General features: G+C 32.6%; 4 protein-coding genes across 4 annotated transcripts; 3 read left to right on the forward strand and 1 right to left on the reverse strand.

The window, feature by feature from the left end:
• Positions 1 to 582: 582 nt before the first annotated feature.
• On the forward strand, positions 583 to 4,255 carry LOC114189662 (flavanone 3-dioxygenase 3). Its single transcript, XM_028078293.1, has 3 exons — positions 583 to 810; positions 1,748 to 1,995; positions 3,527 to 4,255. Exons 1-3 carry the CDS (start codon positions 583 to 585, stop codon positions 4,107 to 4,109), a joined length of 1,059 nt encoding a protein of 352 aa, XP_027934094.1. The 3' UTR covers positions 4,110 to 4,255.
• Positions 4,256 to 5,022: 767 nt separating this feature from the next.
• LOC114190219 lies at positions 5,023 to 6,135 on the forward strand. Its single transcript, XM_028079017.1, has 3 exons — positions 5,023 to 5,599; positions 5,733 to 5,779; positions 5,836 to 6,135. Exons 1-3 carry the CDS (start codon positions 5,023 to 5,025, stop codon positions 6,133 to 6,135), a joined length of 924 nt encoding a protein of 307 aa, XP_027934818.1.
• Positions 6,136 to 12,017: 5,882 nt separating this feature from the next.
• Positions 12,018 to 13,440, forward strand: LOC114189591. The gene is made up of 3 exons (XM_028078196.1): positions 12,018 to 12,131; positions 12,279 to 12,856; positions 12,946 to 13,440. Exons 2-3 carry the CDS (start codon positions 12,283 to 12,285, stop codon positions 13,332 to 13,334), a joined length of 963 nt encoding a protein of 320 aa, XP_027933997.1. The 5' UTR covers positions 12,018 to 12,131; positions 12,279 to 12,282; the 3' UTR covers positions 13,335 to 13,440.
• Positions 13,441 to 18,891: 5,451 nt separating this feature from the next.
• Positions 18,892 to 21,902, reverse strand: LOC114192587 (histone-lysine N-methyltransferase, H3 lysine-9 specific SUVH5-like). The gene is made up of 3 exons (XM_028082354.1): positions 21,829 to 21,902; positions 19,633 to 20,979; positions 18,892 to 19,557 (listed from the first exon to the last, which is right to left on the reverse strand). The coding sequence occupies exons 2-3, from the start codon at positions 20,975 to 20,977 to the stop codon at positions 19,286 to 19,288; spliced, it is 1,617 nt and encodes a 538-aa protein (XP_027938155.1). The 5' UTR covers positions 20,978 to 20,979; positions 21,829 to 21,902; the 3' UTR covers positions 18,892 to 19,285.
• Positions 21,903 to 22,535: the final 633 nt, after the last annotated feature.

Genomic DNA, 22,535 nt, shown 5'->3' on the forward strand with positions numbered 1-22,535 from the left:
AGCTTGGAAATTAACCAACACTATAGTTTGTGGATAAGAATAAAGCATGGTACCCGTGTTACGATTCTTAACTATTCACCATTTGTATACCTTAAACTCGAAGAAACATTTAATATTTGACACCAACATTAAATAATAAGCTGTGTCATGTTGTTCTAACATAGGTAAGGGGTTTTTGGATGTACTCGTAAACATGGTTTGACCCAACGTTGACCGAATGATGCAATGTTTTACTTTTAATTTTTAAACAATATTTCTCACATAAATTATAAAGGTGCATTGCATGACGTATTATAAAAAGGAATCACAGAATAGAAAAAGTGCATCTAGTTTAAAATTGCAACAATTAATCGTCTTCAAGAAACAAGACCAAATTCAGAATCTTAACAGTGTCGAAGCTGTGGTTTCTGCAATGGAACAAATTATAAGTTTGGTTCGTAAGAATTTGTTGGAGGGTCTGAATTAATTGCATGAACAAAACTTAGTGAGCAAGTCATGGCCTGAATGTTGAGCTATAAAATGGTGAATGTGTGTATGGTTTTGGTAAGAGTGAGAGATTTTTGAAGTGTTGAAAAGATGAAAATGGAGTTTGGTAGATGTTCAAGTTCATTCTCCGCAATATTGGACAGTGCTCAAGAAAAGGGTCTCTCTTGTGTCCCTCAAGAATATGTGATTCCAACGTTGCATAGACCAAAAGATTATGCAAATGTTGCTGTTATTGACATGGGTGCACTTAAGCATGGCTCACCAACAAGGTCTTGTGCTATTCAACAACTAAGAGATGCTTCTCATCGTTTGGGTTTCTTTCAAGTAAGTTTTTCTTCTTCTTAATTTTGTTTTAACATAGGAGTTAACTAAAACATGAGTGTTCTAGGTTATCTTGTTATAATAAACTTGTAATCAATCAATAAATATAGATATGTGTATCTTCCTGTTTCGTTGAATTACTTTATTTTTTTAGTAAACTAAACAATATCATACATCCTCATTTCCAATATGAACAAAAGTCAACTAAAGATACACCTCCATTTTCATGCTATACCCAAAAAAATAATATTATAAGTACATCCAAATATAATTCAGTATTTAATGTATTCCACTCTTACTATAAGTTCATTCAATTAAAAAGTGGGTATGTCAAGTCCCATTTATATATAGTAAACTACTTCGAAATTTAAAAGTTTAACTTACTCAAACACTTCTTCTATTCTTCTATTAAGTTTTCTTAAAACACCAATGCATTCTTCACTTTTCAAATTATTTATTTATTTATTTTTTATCTCCCTTTTGTTGGAAGTCTCACATCGACTAGAGATAAGACCAGTTCATAATATATAAGTAGGGTGCAAACCTCACCTTACAAGCTGGTTTTGTGGGGTTGAGTTAGGCATAAAACTCACTTCTAACATGGTATCAGAGCCAAGTTAGAGCCTATCTTAGCGATGTATATACCTCGGCGTGAGGGGGTGTGTTGGAAGTCTTATATCGACTAGAGATAAGGTCAATTCACAATATGTAAGTGGGATGCAAACCTCACCTTACAATCCGGTTTTGTGGGTTGAGTTAGGCATAAAATTCACTTCTAACACCTTTATCACATGATCAAATCAGATAAAAATAATTTATAATATACAAGCAAGTAAAAACCCTACTTTACAAAAGGATAATTAAATTTGAAAATAAGTTGCATTTTTATTATGTAATTACTAGGGGGATGAATAATATGTTTGAATTTGGAAACTTTTAGGTTGTGAACCATGGAGTGAGTGAATCAGTGATTGATGATGCTGTATTTGTTGCTTCGAAATTCTTTGAATTGCCGAGAAAGGAGAAGATGAAGCTGATGTCAAATGATGTTTTCAAGCCAGTGAGGTATGGGACGAGTTTAAAAGATGGAATTGACAAGGTTCAATTTTGGAGGGTTTTTCTCAAACACTATGCCCACCCATTAAAGGATTGGATCCACTTCTGGCCACAAAATCCATCCGATTACAGGTTTTTACTTCACTCCATATATGTCTGATAAATTTTAAATTTAATTTAATCTTATAAAAAAATCAGTTTTTGAGATGAGTTACAATAATTTATATATTTTAAGTTAATATAAAATGATATACCAATTTTATTTTATTTTATAACATAATGTTTGACTTTCGTTATAGAGAGTCTTAGTGTTTCGATAAAGGTCATGGTCTCCTTAAATTTTAAAGAATTTTAAAATTAGATGTACTATATTATATTAGTGAAAATTAAATTAATTAAATTTTTATTTCTGCAAATAATAAAAAAAATTAAATGCACTAAAAAATAATAAATTTATTGATATTTTTATGTTCTTTTGTTATCTTTTGAATTTTTCATATATTTTCAACCTCATATATATATATATATATATATATATATATATATATATATATATATATATATATATATATATATATATTGGAAAAACATAGAAAATTAGATACAAATTCACATCTTTTATATTTCTAAACTCCTCCTTTCTATATTTTTTATATATTTTATTCTATTATTGAAAATAAAAGGTATTTCTCTTTCATTTTACTTGACAATAAAATATTAATTTAATAAATAATTTTTATGATAAGGGGGAAAATTCCAGAAAAGATAAAAACAAGTCATATTTCATCTTTTTATTTATTTTGAAACATGAAGGATCTTAGGGTTGAATTGGAGACATTTCTTTAAGATTTAAAAAATTATAAATATAAGTGAGGAATTAATATTAATCTTTTTTGAAATTATATAAATTTTAAATATATTATTTTAACTTTTGTAATTAAATCAAAACAAGCATTGATTTAGGTGGTCTGGATTATGGATTTCTTTTAGAATATTCATTTTATTAAGAATAACAAATTAATTGATATGTATGTATGAATGAGAAAGCAGACGGTGGATATGTGTCAGTTTCATACAGAGAAACAAACAATTCCAATAACTAGGTAACATGAATTTAGCTTCCCACACTCTTTGGAAATGACATCGACCCAATTTTCTAGGGTACCACCAAAATTACGAATAGTAGTAGCCAAACACTTTAATTTAATAACTAAATATACAAGAGATTGAAATTTCCCATAAAACAAAGATTCAGCCATCAATATATATCACATGGATGACTTAGTTGATTGTATCACATCTAAATATATATCTACACTTAGAAAGGTATAATAAATATATATATTTGAAATATAGAAAAATAAAACCTAAGATACAGTTCCTTTATCTATAATTTTTTGCGTCAAATTAAAGAAATATATTTGCATAAGATCAGAAAAATGATAAAAGTGATCAAATAGTTTATAGAATTTTTTTTATTAATTATTATAAAAGAGAATAAATGAATTGTATTCCTCAGTCGGTGTTTTAATTTCTAATAAGCTTTAACATAAGGCTACAGTAAGTTATTGAAAATATCTACAGTGTCAATAATAGAAACATTTAAATAGTTTTCTTTACTCTTTCTGGTTGATAGAAATAACAGAGAATTTAAATTTTGTAGGGAAAAGATGGGAAGATACTGTGAAGAGGTGAAGAAATTGAGCACAGAGTTGATGATGGCACTGATAGAGAGTCTGGAATTAGATGAATGCAAAAATGTAAGAAAAAAGATTGAAAATGGGATGCAAGTGATGGCTGTGAATTGCTACCCTCCATGCCCTGAACCAGAGATTGCACTAGGGCTACCTCCACATTCAGACTATAGTTGCTTAACCATTTTGTACCAGAACCACCCTGGGTTAGAGATAATGGATCTGGAAGATGGAACATGGAAGGTGGTTCCACACATTCCTGGTGCCCTTCAGGTGCATGTGGGTGACCATTTTGAGGTACTCAGCAATGGCTTCTACAAGAGTGTTGTCCATAGGGCTACCCTTAACAAGGACAAGACAAGGATCTCCATCACTGCCTTGTTCAGTTTAGGGTTGGATGATAAAATGGAGACTGCTCAAGAGCTTGTGGATGATGAACATCCTAAGATGTATAGAGAGAGCAGCTTCAGAGATTTTCTTAATTTTCTCGCGTCCAATGACATTGCTGAGGGGAACAACTTCATCGACATGCTCAAGATCAACTACAACTAGTGTTTCAAATAACATTCAAAAACTTATGATTGGTGCTTGGTTTTCTCTCACATCTCAGTGCATGGCTTGGTAAGAAGATGAAATAAACTTCTCTTGGTATTTTGGTTTCTTGCATGCCAATAAAGACCAATGTACTTGGCATATTGTACCCTTTCTAGTTAATAATTTAAAGTTATTTTTCTTATGAATGGCGGTGATGATGGGAATGGAAACGTGATCGTTTTGTAGATTGTAAAGTGACGTTAAAAAATCATTTTCCATAAATGAATGATCGATGAAAACAGGAAGATCTTAATTTTGTAATATTATAAGAAACATAAAAAATCTGTTGTAGTTTTTGTCACTAGTTATATTCTTTAATAGTATTTTAAAGAACATGAAAATTTGTTATTTGTTTTAAATTTGTATAAATTCAATATTAAACATGCAAACGTGGAATAGGGTAATAAGCATAAACCTTAGGCATCATTTAGAAAATGATATTAAACAAATATTTTACATTATTAGTTTCATAAATATTCTAAAGGCATGATATATAATATATACTTATGTATTCAAGAAGATGTAAGGAATCCTTGCGCAATTCAAAGGCACTGGGAAGATAATTTCGTTCTCATCTTTATTATTTCTCCTCTACTGGGTGAGTTCTATACCTCAAAATGTTAATCCTTTTTGTTAATCAAGAGCAGAAAAGAAAAAAAAAAAAAAAGAAAGAAAGAAGAAACTTTCGTTATGATTTTCTCCAGCTTCGTTGGTACATATTTCTTTGAAGTGTTTCTATTATGATTCTGTTCTATTTCTTTGTCTAAGCACTTTTCATTGTTGTCTAAATGGTAAAGTTTCCTTTTCTTGTTTTTCTTGAGTGTTTTCTTTCTGCAAGCTTTGCCTTTCGTCTTCTGCAGTTTTCTGAGGAATGGCATGTTCAACCAATGGGTCCAACTCAACGGTGCAGGATCGAATATTTCATGCAGAGGCAGCTCCAGCATGCAAGGAACTCGTGTGGCTTGCATGCAACGAGGAACTAGAAGTGAGATCTTTGTTGTTCGCAAAAGGGAATGTCGAAAACGACACGTGCCCATGTTGCGGCAAGTACAGTGAGACAACGATGCATGCTTTGATGCAGTGCGAGGAAGCGAAGTGCATTTGGTTTGGGTCGCCGTTGGGGCTGAGAGTGGAACTGCTGCATGATATCACCACCGTGTCGGAATGGATCGGTGAATGTGCGAGTTTCATGGATAAAAAGGTCCTGGGCATGGTGTGCGTGATCATGTGGGCAGTGTGGGAAAAACGCAACGTTTGGGTTGAGCAACGCAAGAAACTTGATTTTCCAGAAGTTATGGCGAAGGCCCACTCCATGTTCTTTTCAGATGAATGGATTCTGCCTTCGTATCCCCATGTCAAGGCCAATTTTTCTGCTTCTGTTAAAGACAGTGTTGGAACTGCAATGGGAGTGGTTTTCAGAGACTTTGCCGGTGTCCCACAAGCATGTGGTACACGTTTTCTTTCTCTTTTTTCTTCTGTGTTCAACATAGTTTATCTTATCAGAAACTAAGAAAAACATTGAAAAGAACAAGTTTTGATGATTGGGTACAGTACTTAACATGTTTTGGATGAAAACTGCAGCAACAAATTTGATGGAAAAACAGTGTTTTGAGGAGGGAATTGCCTCGGCAATGTGCTATATGTGGGCTTTTGTGATGTTATTTTCGAAACTGATTGCGAACAGTTATACAGTCACTGGAACGAAGTGATACGAGGAAAAGTGAACAGTGATGGTTTCTTCCTTGATTCGCTTCTAGAAGATTGCAAAACGATGATTCGGAGAACGAAATCGTGTCTGAGATTGGTGGGTTGTGGAGGGAACAAAGTGGCACGGTTTATAGCTTCAGAAGCTTTTGTTTATGGTGAACGAGTTTGGACTGAGGAGGTCATGGATGAAGCAACCCAGTATGTAATTGCTGATGTTCTTGGTCCACTCTCGTTAGAGTATTCTGATTTTGATTCTGATTCTTTTCATGATTTTTAAGACAAGAAAATAGAATTTTGGGAGTGTTTTAAATTGTGTTCATGATTATTCTTATATTGATTCTTTGTTGGGGTTTTTAGATTTTCAATATTGTGCTATTATTGTGGGGATTACAATTTGGTCGATGCTCACCAAGTGTTTGAGAAAATGTCTTAACCAAAACCTTCGTGTTAAAGCGAACTTTTCTTTAAGTATTTCTTTGCAAAAAATAATAATTGAATTTCTTTATGGGTTCTTTCAATGTTGTGTTCTATGGTTGACACAAAAGTATTTGGTGTCCATGTGTATGTTATTAACAAGATTCACATCGTCTTTCATTCTCTAGTAGCACTTTTATGAATTTGGACGTATTTAAATATGTTGTTCTTTATACATATTTGGCTATATTTGCTATTTTTTTGGTTTTTCTATATTGTGTCTAGTATATTTGAGTATTTATGTGAGTATGTCTTTCGTCCGCCATGAAATTAATAAATTAAAACGAATCAATTTAAGAAAATAAATTGATTTTTACTGAAGAGAAAAAAAAAAGAGCCACAAATATTTTCTTATTGACAAAAAGAATATGTATATATGTTTACAAATATAAAAACACAGAAGCTAATTTTTACTTAAATTGTCTACTCACAGTTTCCTAGAACCCTCACATATGCACAACAAATTTAAAAGAGTCCAAACTTATATGAATCACTTCAATTTCAAAGGTGAGTGTCGAACAACTTTCCTATAATCATTTATTCAATTTATAAATTATATATTTAAGGGTTGATAATATTTTCGGTCCTTTCTTTAATTCAAATTTGAATTTGTCAATTTTCCTATCTTTGATACACTTTAATATTTTAATTTTTAAAACAAGTGAATATAGTTATTTGAATTTAATTACGTTAAATTTTATTGATATGTCATACGCGTTTTTAAGTAGATATTGAAACGAAAATATATCAAATGAAGATGTATTAAAATTTCGGACAAAGATAAATTTTCATTTCGTGTCAAAGTTTAGAGACTAAAAACATACATACTCATATACTTAAAGCATTGCGTTAATCAATTTTTTTTTTTTCAAAATTCATAAGCATCATTATCTAGTTTTACATAGGTGAAATTCCAACAGAACTTTTTACCACACAAGCCAATTTTTCTCTAAATTTTTCATCCAAATACTTTTCTAGAGACTATAAAACCTTATTTAGAAAATCATAAAAAATCATTCATGTGTGATCCCTTTCTCCTATTCTTCTGGTCTAAGTATACTAGCCCACCCCACACTCAAACAAAACACTTTCCACCCACACAGTTTTTCCCTCAATTTTTTTTTTCCAAACAATTGCCTTTTTGTTCTCTTTGTAACTCTGATTCTTCTCTAGAAAGTGTATCAAAGATAGGGAAACCCTTGCAGAGCTCTCTGTTGATTTCACTCCCAACTTCCTTCCTCCAAGTTGAGTTGAGGTTTTTGCCGTTACTGGTTAAGGTTGATTTCACCAAGCTTAAAATCAATAAAAAGGTAAAGGGAGCTAACTGATTTTCTTGAATTTCGTATAGAAACCATTCTGATGACTTTGATTGCATGAACTTGTTCTTGATTGATGCTTGAATCACTTGTTTGTGCTAAATTGGAGTTTTTGGTTTGAATTTCTAGGCTCTGCATGTGAAAACATATTGGGAATCTGATGTTTTCGCCCAAGCGAGCAGCTCTCGCCTGAGCGAAAAACACCAGAAACTCATCTCTGCCCCTGCATGAATTGTCGCCTAGGCGAGCAAGTTTCGCTTGAGCAAGAGGCAATCTCCTTTAAGCGAGAAAACTTAGCCTAAGCGAGAATTCGCTCAGTTCTTGGGTTACTCTCTGTTTTGAGTCTCGCTTAGGCGAAAGAACTCTTTCGCCTAGGTGAGACCTTCTAGCTTGAGTGAAAATCACTGTAGTAGAGTGTTTGTTTCCTTTTTTGTGATGGATGAATTAATACCTTCAATGTTAAAGTGTGAATTGTGATAATGATATGCATGAACTAGTGCTTTTGACAAAATGTGTGGTTTAAATGTATAAATTGGATGATGAGAGATGTGGTTGACCTAGAATTCCAAAGGGAAATTCTAAAGGGTATGTTCTTAGTGTATGTAAGGACATGAGGACTCACTATTGGGGGTATCCTGAAACTTCAATAATCATTCACGCTCAGGTATAGCCGAATGGATTATGTCGTGAGGAGTAGTAGGAGGTCCTAATCTTTGGACTTGATCAAGTCTTAGACAAGAAGGGAACTTACCTTGTGAGTGGTTGGGTGATAGCCCCTTGAGGCCAAACTCTACAGAGTTTGGGAACCATCACAGGTACATGCCACCAAGAGGTTCAATGTCGCTTACATAATCCGGATAATTGAGTCTAGAGTCATCTATCTTTCTTGTGTTATGGTGATTTAAGTGATTTTGTTGGAAATGTGAAAATGAATATTGTGTTTATAATTGGATTGTATGTTTCTTTTAATCAGATTAGCTTACCCTTCTTGCTTGCATATGTTTCTTTGTATGGTTTTCATTTTTTGCAGTGATAATCAATTAATTGGTGTGAGCAGAGAAAGATGCAGGTGAAGATACTCCCTTCTTGGATAGGAGTTGAGACAGTAGAATGTGGTTGAAGATAGTGGTCTCTGTTTTATGTTTTTGTTTAAGAGTTGGAACTTTCTATGTTAACTCTTTTCTAGCATAGGTTGTACATATAGTTGGTATTTCTATAGTTATTTAGATGACTGTATTAATACTCTATATTGGCTTATTTTCTATTATATGTTATGTTTTACCATGATATGATGTTGTATTTAATAGTGTAGAAACTATTAAATGGGATGTTACAATTCCTATATTAATTTCCTTTATATTCCACATCTTAAAAAAATTATTTCCTAATTATAACCATAATTATAACTGTACCGTATGACCTATCAACATCCCCAACCAGACCTTTGGTCAAGCGACCAAAGGATAAGCGAACGAAGGTCGCCTACTACAAGCGGATAATTCTGTAGGTTGTTGATGTGACAATTTCTCCGAGTGATTTTAGGGAGCTCACAACCGAGCGGCCCAAGGAAAAGTGGCCAAAGGCCACCCGCTACGACCGGTAGTCCATATGTAATTGAAAATCACATTGAGACTCTTCTCAATGTAAGTATCGACGAACAGAGGCCATGATTTTCCATTCTCGTCTAATTATAAGGGGACAACAACATCGTCGATCAGTCAGCCGGATGAACCAAGAAGTAAAACTTAGATTAAAAGTAAAACAAGTTAGTAATCAAGTTTAAAAAGCAATTGGGCCATGATTAAGAAAACCCTAACACAGGCTCATACAAAAAACTATAAATAGGAGCCCAAGGTAAGTTGGTAGGGACTTTTTACTTCGCATTTATTACAACATTAATTGCATTCACCCGAACGGACTTGAACTGACTTAAGCATCAGAGTCTTATCGACATGTACCCCGATCGTGGACAACCGAACGGGAGAGAAAGAAAGAAGACAGAACGAGAGAAACTACAACAAAAAATTAGACAAATTAAATATTTTAGATAGGTGTTAGATCCCTGTGCCCGAAACGATAGCCATATAATAATGATAACAATAATAATAATCAATCTTCCTTTATTTTTGTATCAATCTTAAAATAATCATTTAGATCTTCTCAAAATATTTTTATCTTTTAAAGATTGTCGATTCTTTTAATACTTTTAACGATAACAATTATAATAAAAATAATAATCTATATAACAGACAAATCTTCCTCACAATTATAATAAAATAATAAACTATATTGAAAGACGTTCCTTATCTTCTATTTTCAGTATTTAAACTAAAGCTCGATACAACTTTTTTTGATTATGAAATATATATATATATATATATATATATATATATATATATATATATATATATATATATATATATATATATACTTTTTCATTTTTAACTAAAGCAATCCACTAAAAAATAAATAAAAAACAATAATAAAATATGTTAATATAAAAGTATAAATATTAAAAATAAATAAAATCAATATTAACTATAGATTAACACTATATTTATTCATTTTTTATTTTTATTTCAGTTAGTGTAAGTTAAAATGACACTAATCTAAAATGAATACAATGTTAATCTAACACTAATACAAACAAATAGCTTTATTTATTAGAAATTAATATAAATATTTTTGTTTATTAAAAGCTTACTGTGAACTTAGAATTGTTTAAGCTAACTTTATTCTTAGAGTAAACTTCAACTTGTACCATGTAATATAATATTAATAATTTTATAGTTTTTAATTTTAAGAGAAAGTTAACCTGGTATACATTGCTAAAATCAATTTTACCTAACAATATTACATTTTGGTTAAAACAATTCTTTATATTTATGTAAAATTCTATCACGTCTAAATCCTGCTAAAACTTTTTGTATAGTAACCGTTCCCTTAAAAATCATGTAAATTTTCTATTATTTTGCTAAAAATATTCGTATTATGTGGAAACATAGCCCATCCAATGAATTACATCAATTATTAGTAAAAACTAGAAGTGTGATGGTAGGGAGGATTTATGTCAATCATTAATGTGGAATGCTTTTTTTTTATTTTAAATTAGTAATATATATTTTTTAATTTTAGAAAAAGTTAATGTTGTATGTAATTTAACCTTAAAGTATTACATTTTGGTCAACACCATTCTTTGAATTTGTCTGAAATTTTGTCGCCGCTAAATATTTTCGTATAGTATTTGCTTCCATAAAATTCACGTAAATTTTTTATTATTTTTCTAAAAATATCCCTATTATGTGGAAACATAGCCCATCAAACGAATCACATCAAAATTAATAGTAAAAACTGGAAGTGTGACTGTAGGGATTCATGTGCATCATTGATGTTGAATGCTTAGTTTTTTTTTTTTTTTAATTTAGTAATAATTTTATCTTCTTTAAATTTTAGAAATTAATAAAATTCACGTAAATTTTCTATTATTTTGCTAAGAAAATCTTTATTATGTGGCAACATGGTCCAACAACAGAATCACATCAAAATTAATAGTAAAAATTAGAAGTGTATCGGGATGGATGTGAATTGATGTGAAATGATTAAACTTTTCATAAATGTAATAATAATTTTATATTTTTTAATTTTTTTTTAAAATAAACTTCTATGGATCCTTAAAAACACATTAACCTAATAATGTTACATTTTGGTCAACACTATTATTTGAATTTATGTGAAATTCTATGGTGTCTGAATCCCGATTTTGGTATGGTAACAGTTTCCATAAAACTTGCATAAACTTTCTATTATTTTGCTAAAAAATCGTATTATGTGGAAACATATCCCACCCACCAAATCAAAAGTGTAATAATAGTAAAGAATCATGTAAATAATTGATGTGAAATACTCAATCTTTTATTAAATTTAATAATAATTCCATAGTATAGTTTTATTTTTCGAAAAAAAATCATTAAAATCAATTTAAACTAATAATATTACATCTTGGTCAACACAATTTCATAGTATAGTAACCGTTCCCATAAAAGTTTCCACAAAAGGTCAATTAAATTCTCTATTTTATTAACAAAAATCTGTTTTATGTGGAAAGATAGTCCATAATCATTATCCTAAAACTTAGGTGAAGTGCTTAAACTTTAATTAAGAGTGCTTAAACTTCAATTAAGTCACTCATGAGATCTAATCACTATCATAAATTTTCAGTTTCAACTACCAACTGAGTCCAAATATTAATAACCCAACTCTGACTAACCAGTTAAAAACACATTCACACACACACACTCATCACATTCGTAATTCTTTATCTTCTCCTCTATTTAACCACCCGAAGAAAAAATTATTATTTGTGATTTTTATCTTATTCACCTTTCTTATCGCTTCTGAAGCTGTTTCCATATCTTTTGCTTTGTCAGTTTTCTTGATTCCTCCTCCTTCGGCATCGTCTTCCTATAGAATTCAGAATTCACAGGTTATATATATGTTCTTCCTATTGTTAATTTACTAATCAAGAAGTTCCCTAATTAGGTTAAAAGAATCGTCTTTCTTGTTTTCTTCTTGATTTAGAATTCTTGGTGCAGTTCAAGATTCACAAGTTATTGATTTTATTTGGTTGCAGAAAAATGGTATATTCGAAAAGTATTTTAGACTCAAAGTCGAAGGTGTGGAGGGGTATATGGTACGCGGAGGCGCCTTCAAGGTGCAAGAGCGTGGCGTGGCGAGCGTGCAATGAGGAACTGCTGGTGAAATCTTTGTTGGTAGAGAAACGCATTCTGAACGATGCCACGTGTCCATGCTGTGGCAAGGCCGAGGAGACGACGGTGCATGCTTTGCTGCAGTGTGAGGAGGTTAAGCGCATCTGGTTTGCGTCGCCGCTGGGGCTGAAAGTGGGCGAAGTGAAGAAGATGTCGCAATTTGTCGAACAGTTTGCGCACGTTTTGGACGAGAAAGCCATGGGCCTGGTGTGCGCCATCATTTGGTCAGTGTGGCAGAGACGCAATGTGAGGGTTTTCGAAGACAAGATACTGGATTGCGAGCACGTTATGGCCAAAGCCTGGTCCATGGTCGCTCCCCAAAAATGGGTCCCACCACCGGTTCAGAACGTTAAGGCCAATTTTGCTGCTCTTGTGATAGACAATCTTGGTACTGGAATGGGAGTTGTATTTAGAAACTCTTCCGGTGTAGTTCTAGCATCAGGTACAATATCTTTCGTAGCTTTTCAGTGATTACTGTCTGTTTTTCTGTTTGGAATGAAAAAAATTGTGTGCATGAATGAAATACTGCAGGCACCAATCTTCTTGAAGAAGAGACTTATGATCCTAAAATTGCTGCTGCATTGTGCTTCAAATGGGTGGCAGAGCAATCAGGGGAACTGGGTTTTTCAAATATTATTTTTGAAAGTGATTGCAAAATTTTACAGATTCATTGGAACCTAATATCTGAAGGAAAAGGTATGAGTGATGTTTCGTACCTTGATTCGGTTCTGGAAGATTGCAAAGTCATGATCGAGGGGACAGGATCATCTTTGTCACTGGTGCTTCCCACAGCCAACAAAGTGGCACAGCGTTTGGCCGAAGCAGCTTTTGGTTATGGCGAGAAGATTTGGATGAAGGTCGTGCCCAAAGAGGCCTCACTGAGTTTAGAGTCTGATATGGCAGCCATTGCTGATAAATAAAACCGCAATACTCTCATACGTTGTTACAGTCTGGATTTACAGTATGTGCTATGAATTTAATTTTCTATACATCTCTATACAAACTCTTTATCATATATGTTTGAGTGACACAAGTGTATTTTCTACAGTTTCAAAATGTCTTCGTTAGAGCAAATTCACTTGGTTAATTTGATTTTGTACAGTAAAATTATATTACTGCTAGTTAGGTCATTACTACTTAATATACATAGCCTTTACCAAGTTTTGCAGTTGTACCATACAAAGCCTCAAATGGTCCTGTGCTTGTGCTAGAATTTAAGTTGTCATTGTAGGAAAACTCTATCAATCATAGAATTTATGCTTATATTATATGAGTAGAATATTTATTTTGTTTAAATTGTAAGCAGCAAGAATTGTATCAAAAGGTTTTTAAAAAACAAACATACACAATTGTTTGTTAAATAATGTAATAGCAGTTTTGTTTTTCAGATACTTGAAAAAAATTTAAACTCCATTCAAATGATATTTTATTTTATATATAATGGCTAACTTCATCATTTACTCATTATATAATGCTAGAATTCAATTGATAAAGACCGAATTAGTTTGGTGACAAAATAAAGTGACTATTTTACCTTTTTTAAAACTTAAATATGTAGTTCATGTACTTAATTTATTTATATTTTTACTAATTTTTACATGATTACATAATTTAAAAATAAAATATTAAAAAAATTTATACTTAACTATATGTTTATACAATTATTGGGTTAAAAATATAGTTAACTTTTCACAACATTATAGAATGTTGTTTAATTATTTTAAACAAATTATCAAGAAAAAGTTTGGAAAACCATTCTAAAAATATATAATCTTTACAACCAAATTTGTCACGATGTTTTTTATTTTTCAAATATGGATTTACATAATCTTCCATTGTACTGCTTTCACACAATAATATCCTTGCTTTTTTCTTTTCATCCAAATTGATATTTGGACTATTAAAGTATTTGTACAGTGAGAGGAGGTTTAATTATGGTCATGTTAGATATGGAACTAGTTGATTACTTGATTTTCTCACTATTTTAGGCTTTTTATTTGTTTTGCACCCCATAATGATTACCAGTACTTTATGGTGATAGTAAAAGGATTAATATACTTTTCTTTGTTAAACCAAGTTTTGTTCTCGTTACGGTCATTATTATCAATCATCATTGTATTTTCTTTTTCATCGCACTACTTTTTCATCGCACTACTGAATGTATTCCCATTCTCTACTGATACTCTGAGAGATAAAGAAGAAAAAAAAATCAAAATGATAGAAAAATTGTAGAATGTTTGTTCCGAAATGTTTCGAAAAGGATCTTAGAAGTTAGTTTTTTTCAAAAATTATATTGTATATTCTTGAAGGTTTATTATCGGAAAGGATCTTAAAAGTTAATTTTTTTCAAAAATTACATTATATATTCTTGAAAGTTTATTTTCAGAAAGGATCTTACAAGTTAATTTTTTTCAAAAATTATATTATATATTCTTGAAAGTTTATTTTTGAAAACTTGCGCAAAATTTTGTTCTAAAAGGTACATCGAAAAAGCATGTTTCATAAAAATCTCTGATATCCCGTAATATTCTAAAAGTATCTCTTATATATTCAAGAAAGTTATTATTAAAATATACATAAAGGTAGAATAATGCATTTTAAAAATTAGGTAAATATAGAATAATTTTTAAATTGTTTGAATATAAAATAGAATAAATTTTAACCATTTGTATCAAACTCAATTATTTTTTTTGTATATGCACCCTTCTGGACAAACATAAGATGTGATTAGTAACATATTCTACTCAAACTTAAACTCTATAATACCAATTATTACAATAATACCATTTACCTGATCTTTCCTTGTTTGAACAACTTTTTAATCCTGTTTCTTTTATAATAAGAATCAATTTAATCTTTGTAAGGTTCTTTTGAATGAACTTCAATGAGATCGAGAAAAATCATTTCTACCTGAATCAATCGAAAGTTTGATGCAGTTAAACTGTCCTTTTCCAAATGATATCCACATTTGATACACAAATATTCATCTTTTATTTCTAAAATTTTTTATAATTTAATTCTTAACAATTTTTGCATTCAATCCAAAACCGTGAATTCTTCACTTTTAAGGAGATTCTTATAATGGAGAGTCTTCAAAAGCCTTAGTGTAAACCTCCAATTTCTCTTCTTAAAGTATATTAGGGTTCAAATCAAAGTTGGTTTAACCTCATAGAAGACTTTACTTAACTCCTAAATATAATACCTCCAGCCTAGATCGAAGGATAAGTCAAGTTGATTTATGTTAAAGGTCAAATTGAGTTAGCTCAGGACAAAGGTCAAGAGGAGTCAACTTGAGTCAAAAGTCACGATAAGATAACTCAAGCCAAAGGGTCAAAAGCCTTCAACTTAAGATGACTTACTTACCTTTCAACTCGGGCCAATTTGAGTCAACCTTCAACTCAATCAACTTCTCTCCACTTTCGACCCTAGTCGACTTGGCTCAAGCTCTTGATTCGACCAACTTGACTCGACCTTTTGCTCGGGTCTACTCAGGTCAACTTTCTGCATAAACTTATTCAATTTGACCTTTTGCCCAAGCCGACTTGACTTAACCCTCAATCAAGACTAACTCGGCTTAACATTCAGGGCTGACCGACTCAACTTAACATTCGATCCCCAACCAACTAAGCTTAATCTTCATCTCGAGCCAACCTGATCTTTGACCCAGAATGACTTCGCTCAACCTTTGACCTAGATTGACTCAGTTTAATTCTTCAACTACTCAACTTGATCTTTAACTCAACTTTCGTCTGGAGTCGAGTCATCTCACTTTTTTTGATAGGTCCAACTTGGGTTATTATGAGGTGTATCCAACTCAACTTGAACTCTATCAATTTGGGCTTAATCTAGACACAATCTAACTTAAACACAACCTAAATTATCTACTTGACTTGACCCCGACTCAACCATGTCTATCTTGATTAATTTTTATTATTTACAACTTCATCACTACGATGGACCCAACCTAACTTATCTAGACCCATTTGACCCAAACTCACTTGGGCTTGACTTAAGCTTACATAGCTTGGTCTCAGCTCGTCCAGACTCTTTCTTTACTAACTGGGGCCTAACTTAACTTGAGCCCAATGTTGACTTGGTCTAACCTATACTTGAACCAAGTTGGTCTAATTTTAGTCCAACTTGACTTTGCTTAGGCTCACCTAACATAAGCCTAACCCAAGTCCAGCCCATCTCAACTCAACATAACATGACCTAATCTAGACCCAATCATACCCAGACTCAACTTGTCCTAACATGAGCTCATCCTAACTCAACTTAATTTGGATCCAACTTGATACGACCTGAATTGGATTTGGCCCAACTCAATTTAACTTGGACCCAACTCAATTAGTTTAACATGGTCCCAATTTGACCTAACTTGTCGGCAATCCCTATACTTATTAGACTGACCTAAGTCTAGTTTGACTCAACTTGACTTATCCTAAGCCCGACTTCATTTGGTTTGCCTTGACTTGACTCAACATGTTCCAACTTGACTTCTTCATGTGGATCCAATTTGACTTGGCCAAATATGAGTCAAATTCAACTTGATCCAACATGAATCTAACTTGACTTAACCTTAGCTCAACTTAACATGACTTGAACCCGACCTAATTTATTCTAGCTTAGATTTAACCCAACTCAACCTAATATACATTTAACTTAACTTGACTTAACCGGAATTCAACTTTACGGAATCTCAACCTAGCCTAACTTGGCCTAAGTATGACCCTACCTGACAACACTAAATTGGATTTAAATTTGAATTGAATAAATAATTTTCATGTATGTAATGTAAAAGACCTTTTTAATATATTTTTCATTTTCATTTTTAAACAAGTATTTTTACTTTAAAAATAGATGACTTATGGATTGAACCAAACCCATGAGATTTATGCAGACAGACCTTTTGGCCTTACATACCTTTTCTTGTGTGAATTTTTCTATCTAGCAAACTTTTTTTTAGCCTTATCTATATGGTTCAGGTCAAGCTTTATAGACTAAACTAATTTGATAGGAACAATAACTCTTGATCAATCTCGAATGGATTAGCCTCAATCCACTCTTTAATAAGCCCTTATTTCATTAGTCCACCAAATGGAGAGTCTCAAAAAGCCTCGATGCAAATTTCCAACGCATCCTCTTAAAGCAGATTAAATTTAGAATTAAAGTGAATTTGACCTCATTACAAAATTTAATTAACTCCTAAATACAATAACTCCAACAGAAATCAAAGGTTAAGCCAAGTTGATCCGTAGCTCGAGCCAAAGGTCAAGATAAATCAACTTAAGTTGAAAGTCATGCGAGGGTAGCTCGAGCCAAAGGGTTAGCCCAAGTTGACTTGACTTTACCTTTCAACCTAGGCCAACTTGCGAACCTAATCAACTTAGTTCAACCTTTCGACCAGAACCAATTCAACTCATTGATTCGACCAGACTCGACTCGACCTTTTACTTGGGCCTGGTCAGGTCAACCTTTTGCTTATCTGACATTTTGTCCAGGTCGACTTGACTTAACCTTCAATTGAGACTAACTCGACTTAACTTTCAGACCTGACTAACTCGACTTAACTTTCAGACCCGACTAACTCGACTTAACTTTCAGACCTGACCAACTTGACTTGACCTTTGAACCCCGACCTACAAAGCTCAATCTTCATCCCGAACCAATTTGATCTTTAACCCAAATTGACTTGGTTCAACCTTTGACCTGGATGGGCTCAATTTAATTTTTCAACTCAACTCAACCTTGGTCTAGAACTGACTCAACTCAGCCTTTGTCTGGGACTAACTCATCTTAATTTATTTAGGTCGACCAAAGTTGGCTTATCATGAGGTTTATCTAACTCAACTTGAACTTTGTCAATCATGGCTTGATCTAGACACAATCTAACTTAGACACAACCTAAATTATCTACTTGACTTGATCTCGACCCAACCATGTCTATCTTAACCTAAGATTGACTCGCACAGACAGGACCATAAGTCGACTTTGACCAATAAGACTTGTGTTGCTATTTTGATCAATTGAGATTTTTTTATATGGAAACTTTTTTGACTTAGACCCATGTGGAACGACTCTACTTAAATGTGACTAACAAAAACAAGTTTACTAAATTCAACTATAAGCTTCCAAATTCCAATTCCATCCGTGAGCCTAGCCTGTCATTTTGTTGCACCAAAAAAAAATTACAATGATGTGCAAGCATCAATGCAAAGGCACATTAAGAATAAAAAGCATAAACTAAACTAAACTCTATAATTCTTATTTCTAAGAAAATCAGTATATTAATGTGGGAAGTGAATATGGGAGAATATAAAAGCTAGCAAGACATTCTTCGATTCACATCCTTGCCATAAAATCTTCCAACACGATATATTTGCTCTTTCAAGAAGAATAACAGAAAAAGCATATAGTCAAAAATCAAAATTTTACTTGTAGCATCTTACGTTCTAAATCATGATTTTGACAGCCATGTTCCAGCCAATAGTGCAGAACTCATCAACAACATTTTCCAAGATGACGTGTTCTAAATCATGATTTTGACAGCCATGTTTCAGCCAATAGAGCAGAACTCATCAACAACATTTTCCAAGATGACGTGTAAGTGTCAAGAAATTGAACATGAATATTACTATAGGAGATTCAATGACAACTTTATGTCAAAAAGTCATCAACCAGACTTCTCCTTTCCAAGTTCCCTTATGTCTATTATTGACACAACATTAAACATACATACATCCTTGACATACTGTGCACCACCTTATACATCTGAAATAATGGTGCCAGTATATGTAATATATGCATATCTATATTACCTTCAACAGTGCCAAAAAAAGCAGAACTTAAAGACAGTTTAAAATTCCCACCTTTAAATGTAGATCCGTCCATTGCATTCCGGTGTTCCGCAGTAGCAGCTATTACTCCTACACTTGATAAATTTTCCATTGAAGGAATTATAGTCATAACTCAGCTCTTTACCAGCAGGAATGTCCTTTACAGCAAACAGCATCTTGTGGGGAAGATTCTTGTCACTGTGATCATACTGAACATTTTTTATACGGAGATTTGGAGAACAACTATGATTTATGAATCTTCCAACATTTCCAAATTTGCTTGCATTGATGAAGACCTTTCCAACACCTGCCAAAAAAAAAAGACTGAAACTGTTACATTAAGTCCAAACACAACAAAGTAAAGCATCCATCATGAACATACCCATGTGAAATATATAGTCACTATCTAGCCTCCATCTAGCCTCCATATAGTCATTGATTTCTCCAATATACTCACATACAAAGCTTCCACAGGGAATGAATGAGCGTGTTCTAACACCCCAACCTTTCTGTTCTGTCATGAAGATTTCTAGCTGAAACTGAATACCATGCTGAGTTACTCGGTTGATGCAAGAAGAGAAGCACTTGCAAGATGGGCCACACTCATATATAACCGATGATTCCATCCCAGAAGCAAGTCTTCTTTTATTACAACCATTCGGCATTTTGCTACCCTTTTTCTTCCTCAAGCAGACACAATTTTCTTTGTCAACACACCCATCAGCACAATCACAGCCAGAAAGAGTTGCCTGCTCGAACTTCTTGGAGTAAATGTTACTTACAACATAAACAAAGGATGTGGGTAGCTGAACACAATCACTTGGAGCCACCACCCTAATAGCAAACTTCTCCCTACCATTTGAAAGATCTTCAACTCGAACAACCTCCTTTTCAGCATCACAATCTTTCGGTTTGAGTTTCTTCCTAGCACTAAAACTTGCAAGTTGACTAGAATTTTCATCATGGTCCTTAAGGGAAACACAAGTTGGAGGTTGTCCCAAAATCCTATTCAGTCCAAACTTGAACACAAGCTTTCCATATCTCCCTCTTTCTATGTTCATTGTATCCACCAAATACAAACCATCATAAACATATGAGTAATGAGAATTACTGCTACTGGAACTGAATGCACCATCAAACTTTCCACAAACTTTCAATATAACTCTCACTGGACTTCTAGCTTGCATGCTATTTTTCAGCGCCAAATTTCCTCCTTCCAGTTTTTGATCACGAAGTGAAACATTTTTCCCAACAGCAGGATTTCCTCCATGACCTTCATAAACCAATGTCCCATTAGATTTCCTAGCATTATCATAGCGATCTGTTACTACAATGCTTGTGGCCAACGAGCCGTTGTCCATTATCTTATAATCAATTCCATGCCAAAACTGCTTATGGAGGCCAATGACATTGAGTTCCACCCAGTACTGAAAAACATCACCCACTTCGATTCCTAGTACATGTCCCACGCGCTTTTGAGTGTTCTCCCATTGATGTTCACTTTTCATTGTCATTGCTGCATCCAACAGAGCTTTATTCTTAACCTTCGGATTCCCAGGTTCGTACATTTTGTACTGATGCATTAGCTTGTCGAACAAGTTCCTGAATGTCACCAATGCTCGATTCACCTTCCTGCGTTTCAAAAACACTTCACTCAATTCTTTGCCAGAGGAAGGGCTACGGAAGCCATCATTATGCCTTTTCCCAAAGGACTTTGAAGCGTCCATTTCTACATACGCAATTCAAAAGAAAGAGACTTCGCATCAGAGATATCCATCGATGGTACCACAACAAGAGAAAGAACAGTTTACAAACCATGTAGAATGAACAAATAACAGCAACAAAAATCACAAACCCATTGTTTAAAACATATATATATATATATATATATATATATATATATATATATATATATATGTTTGTGTGTGTGTGTGAAGAGAAAAACATTAATCCATGACCGGTAAGAATGCAAATGCTGAAAGCTTTTTTAGTAATGGAAGGGTTCAAATGTAGAAAATTAAAGAATAATGGGTGATTCGAGTGCAAAATAATAATGATAGAAAATAAAAATTTAGAAGCGGTGAAAACGAAAACTTCATACCTTGTAAGGTTTAGAGTGAAGAAAAGTTAGTTTCTCAGAAAGCGACAAGAAACAGAACTTGAAAGATCACAGAAACCAAGACTTCAAGAGAGCACTTGAAACAAGAGGTGCTTGAGAAGTATATAGCCAGTAGTACAGTTGCAAAAACAGTAGAAAAATGATTCATACAGAGTAAACACAGTTAAAAGGAACGAACTTTCTGGCAACAATAACATGCAAAACACAAAACAGGGAAACAATGACGCAGAAATCATAAACTAAGTGAAGAAAAAGTAAAACTTTGGTGAAAACAAGAAAGAAAGAAACCACCCCATGAAAACCAAGAAAAAACAAGTAAAGAAAGAAGCAAACCAGAGAAGAAAAATGAAGTAAACACCCACTGGAATCAACACCTTTTGCTATTTGTTGATGAAGCAGAGATATTGAGAAATAGAAATGAAAATTTTGAAAGGACAGAAACAAGAAGAGATTTATTACCCTTCTTAAATGCTTGGAAGAACAAAAACAAAAACTTCCTTAGCACACTGTAGTGGAGAAAGAAACGATGAAGAGAGAACCTACTGTCACGTCTCGGTTGTGCAGTTAATTTTTAAATATAAAATTGTTAAAAGTTGGAACGAAATGCAACGTTAAAAATAACCCATATTTATATCATTGGTGCATTTAAATTTTAAATAATTTGTTGTTACTCTTTTTTAAATCATCAAATTTCATGAGTTTAAAGTCATTGAATTTAAATCACAGAAGTGACAGAAGAAGATTTAAAAAATTAGAAACAACTTGTATAAATTTAATTAGTAAAGACACCGTTCTTTTATAGAAGTTTCTTAAAGTATTTTTTTAATGACTCTGATATTCGTATTAGTTCCAAAAGTATAAATAATATTATTTGTAAGAAATATATATTCAAGTTTGTTTTAATAGTAAAGAATTTCAGAAACTCATTTTTATTTATTTATACAAGTTAAATGGACAAATGAATAAATTTAGTTATGAGAGTAAATTAAGAATATTTAATTATGAGAGTGGGTTTTAGTTTTCAAACAATAAATTTTAATGTATTGTTTTTTCATATGTATCAAATATGTTTTTTGTAAAGAATAAACTTTCTGTCTATAGAATTAGAAGATTAGAAGATGGGTTCGATAAGTTTCATAAAATGTTAAGAGAATCAAAACAATTCA

The sequence above is a fragment of the Vigna unguiculata genome, chromosome 7 (assembly GCF_004118075.2).
Source record: "Vigna unguiculata cultivar IT97K-499-35 chromosome 7, ASM411807v1, whole genome shotgun sequence".
NCBI lineage: Eukaryota > Viridiplantae > Streptophyta > Magnoliopsida > Fabales > Fabaceae > Vigna > Vigna unguiculata.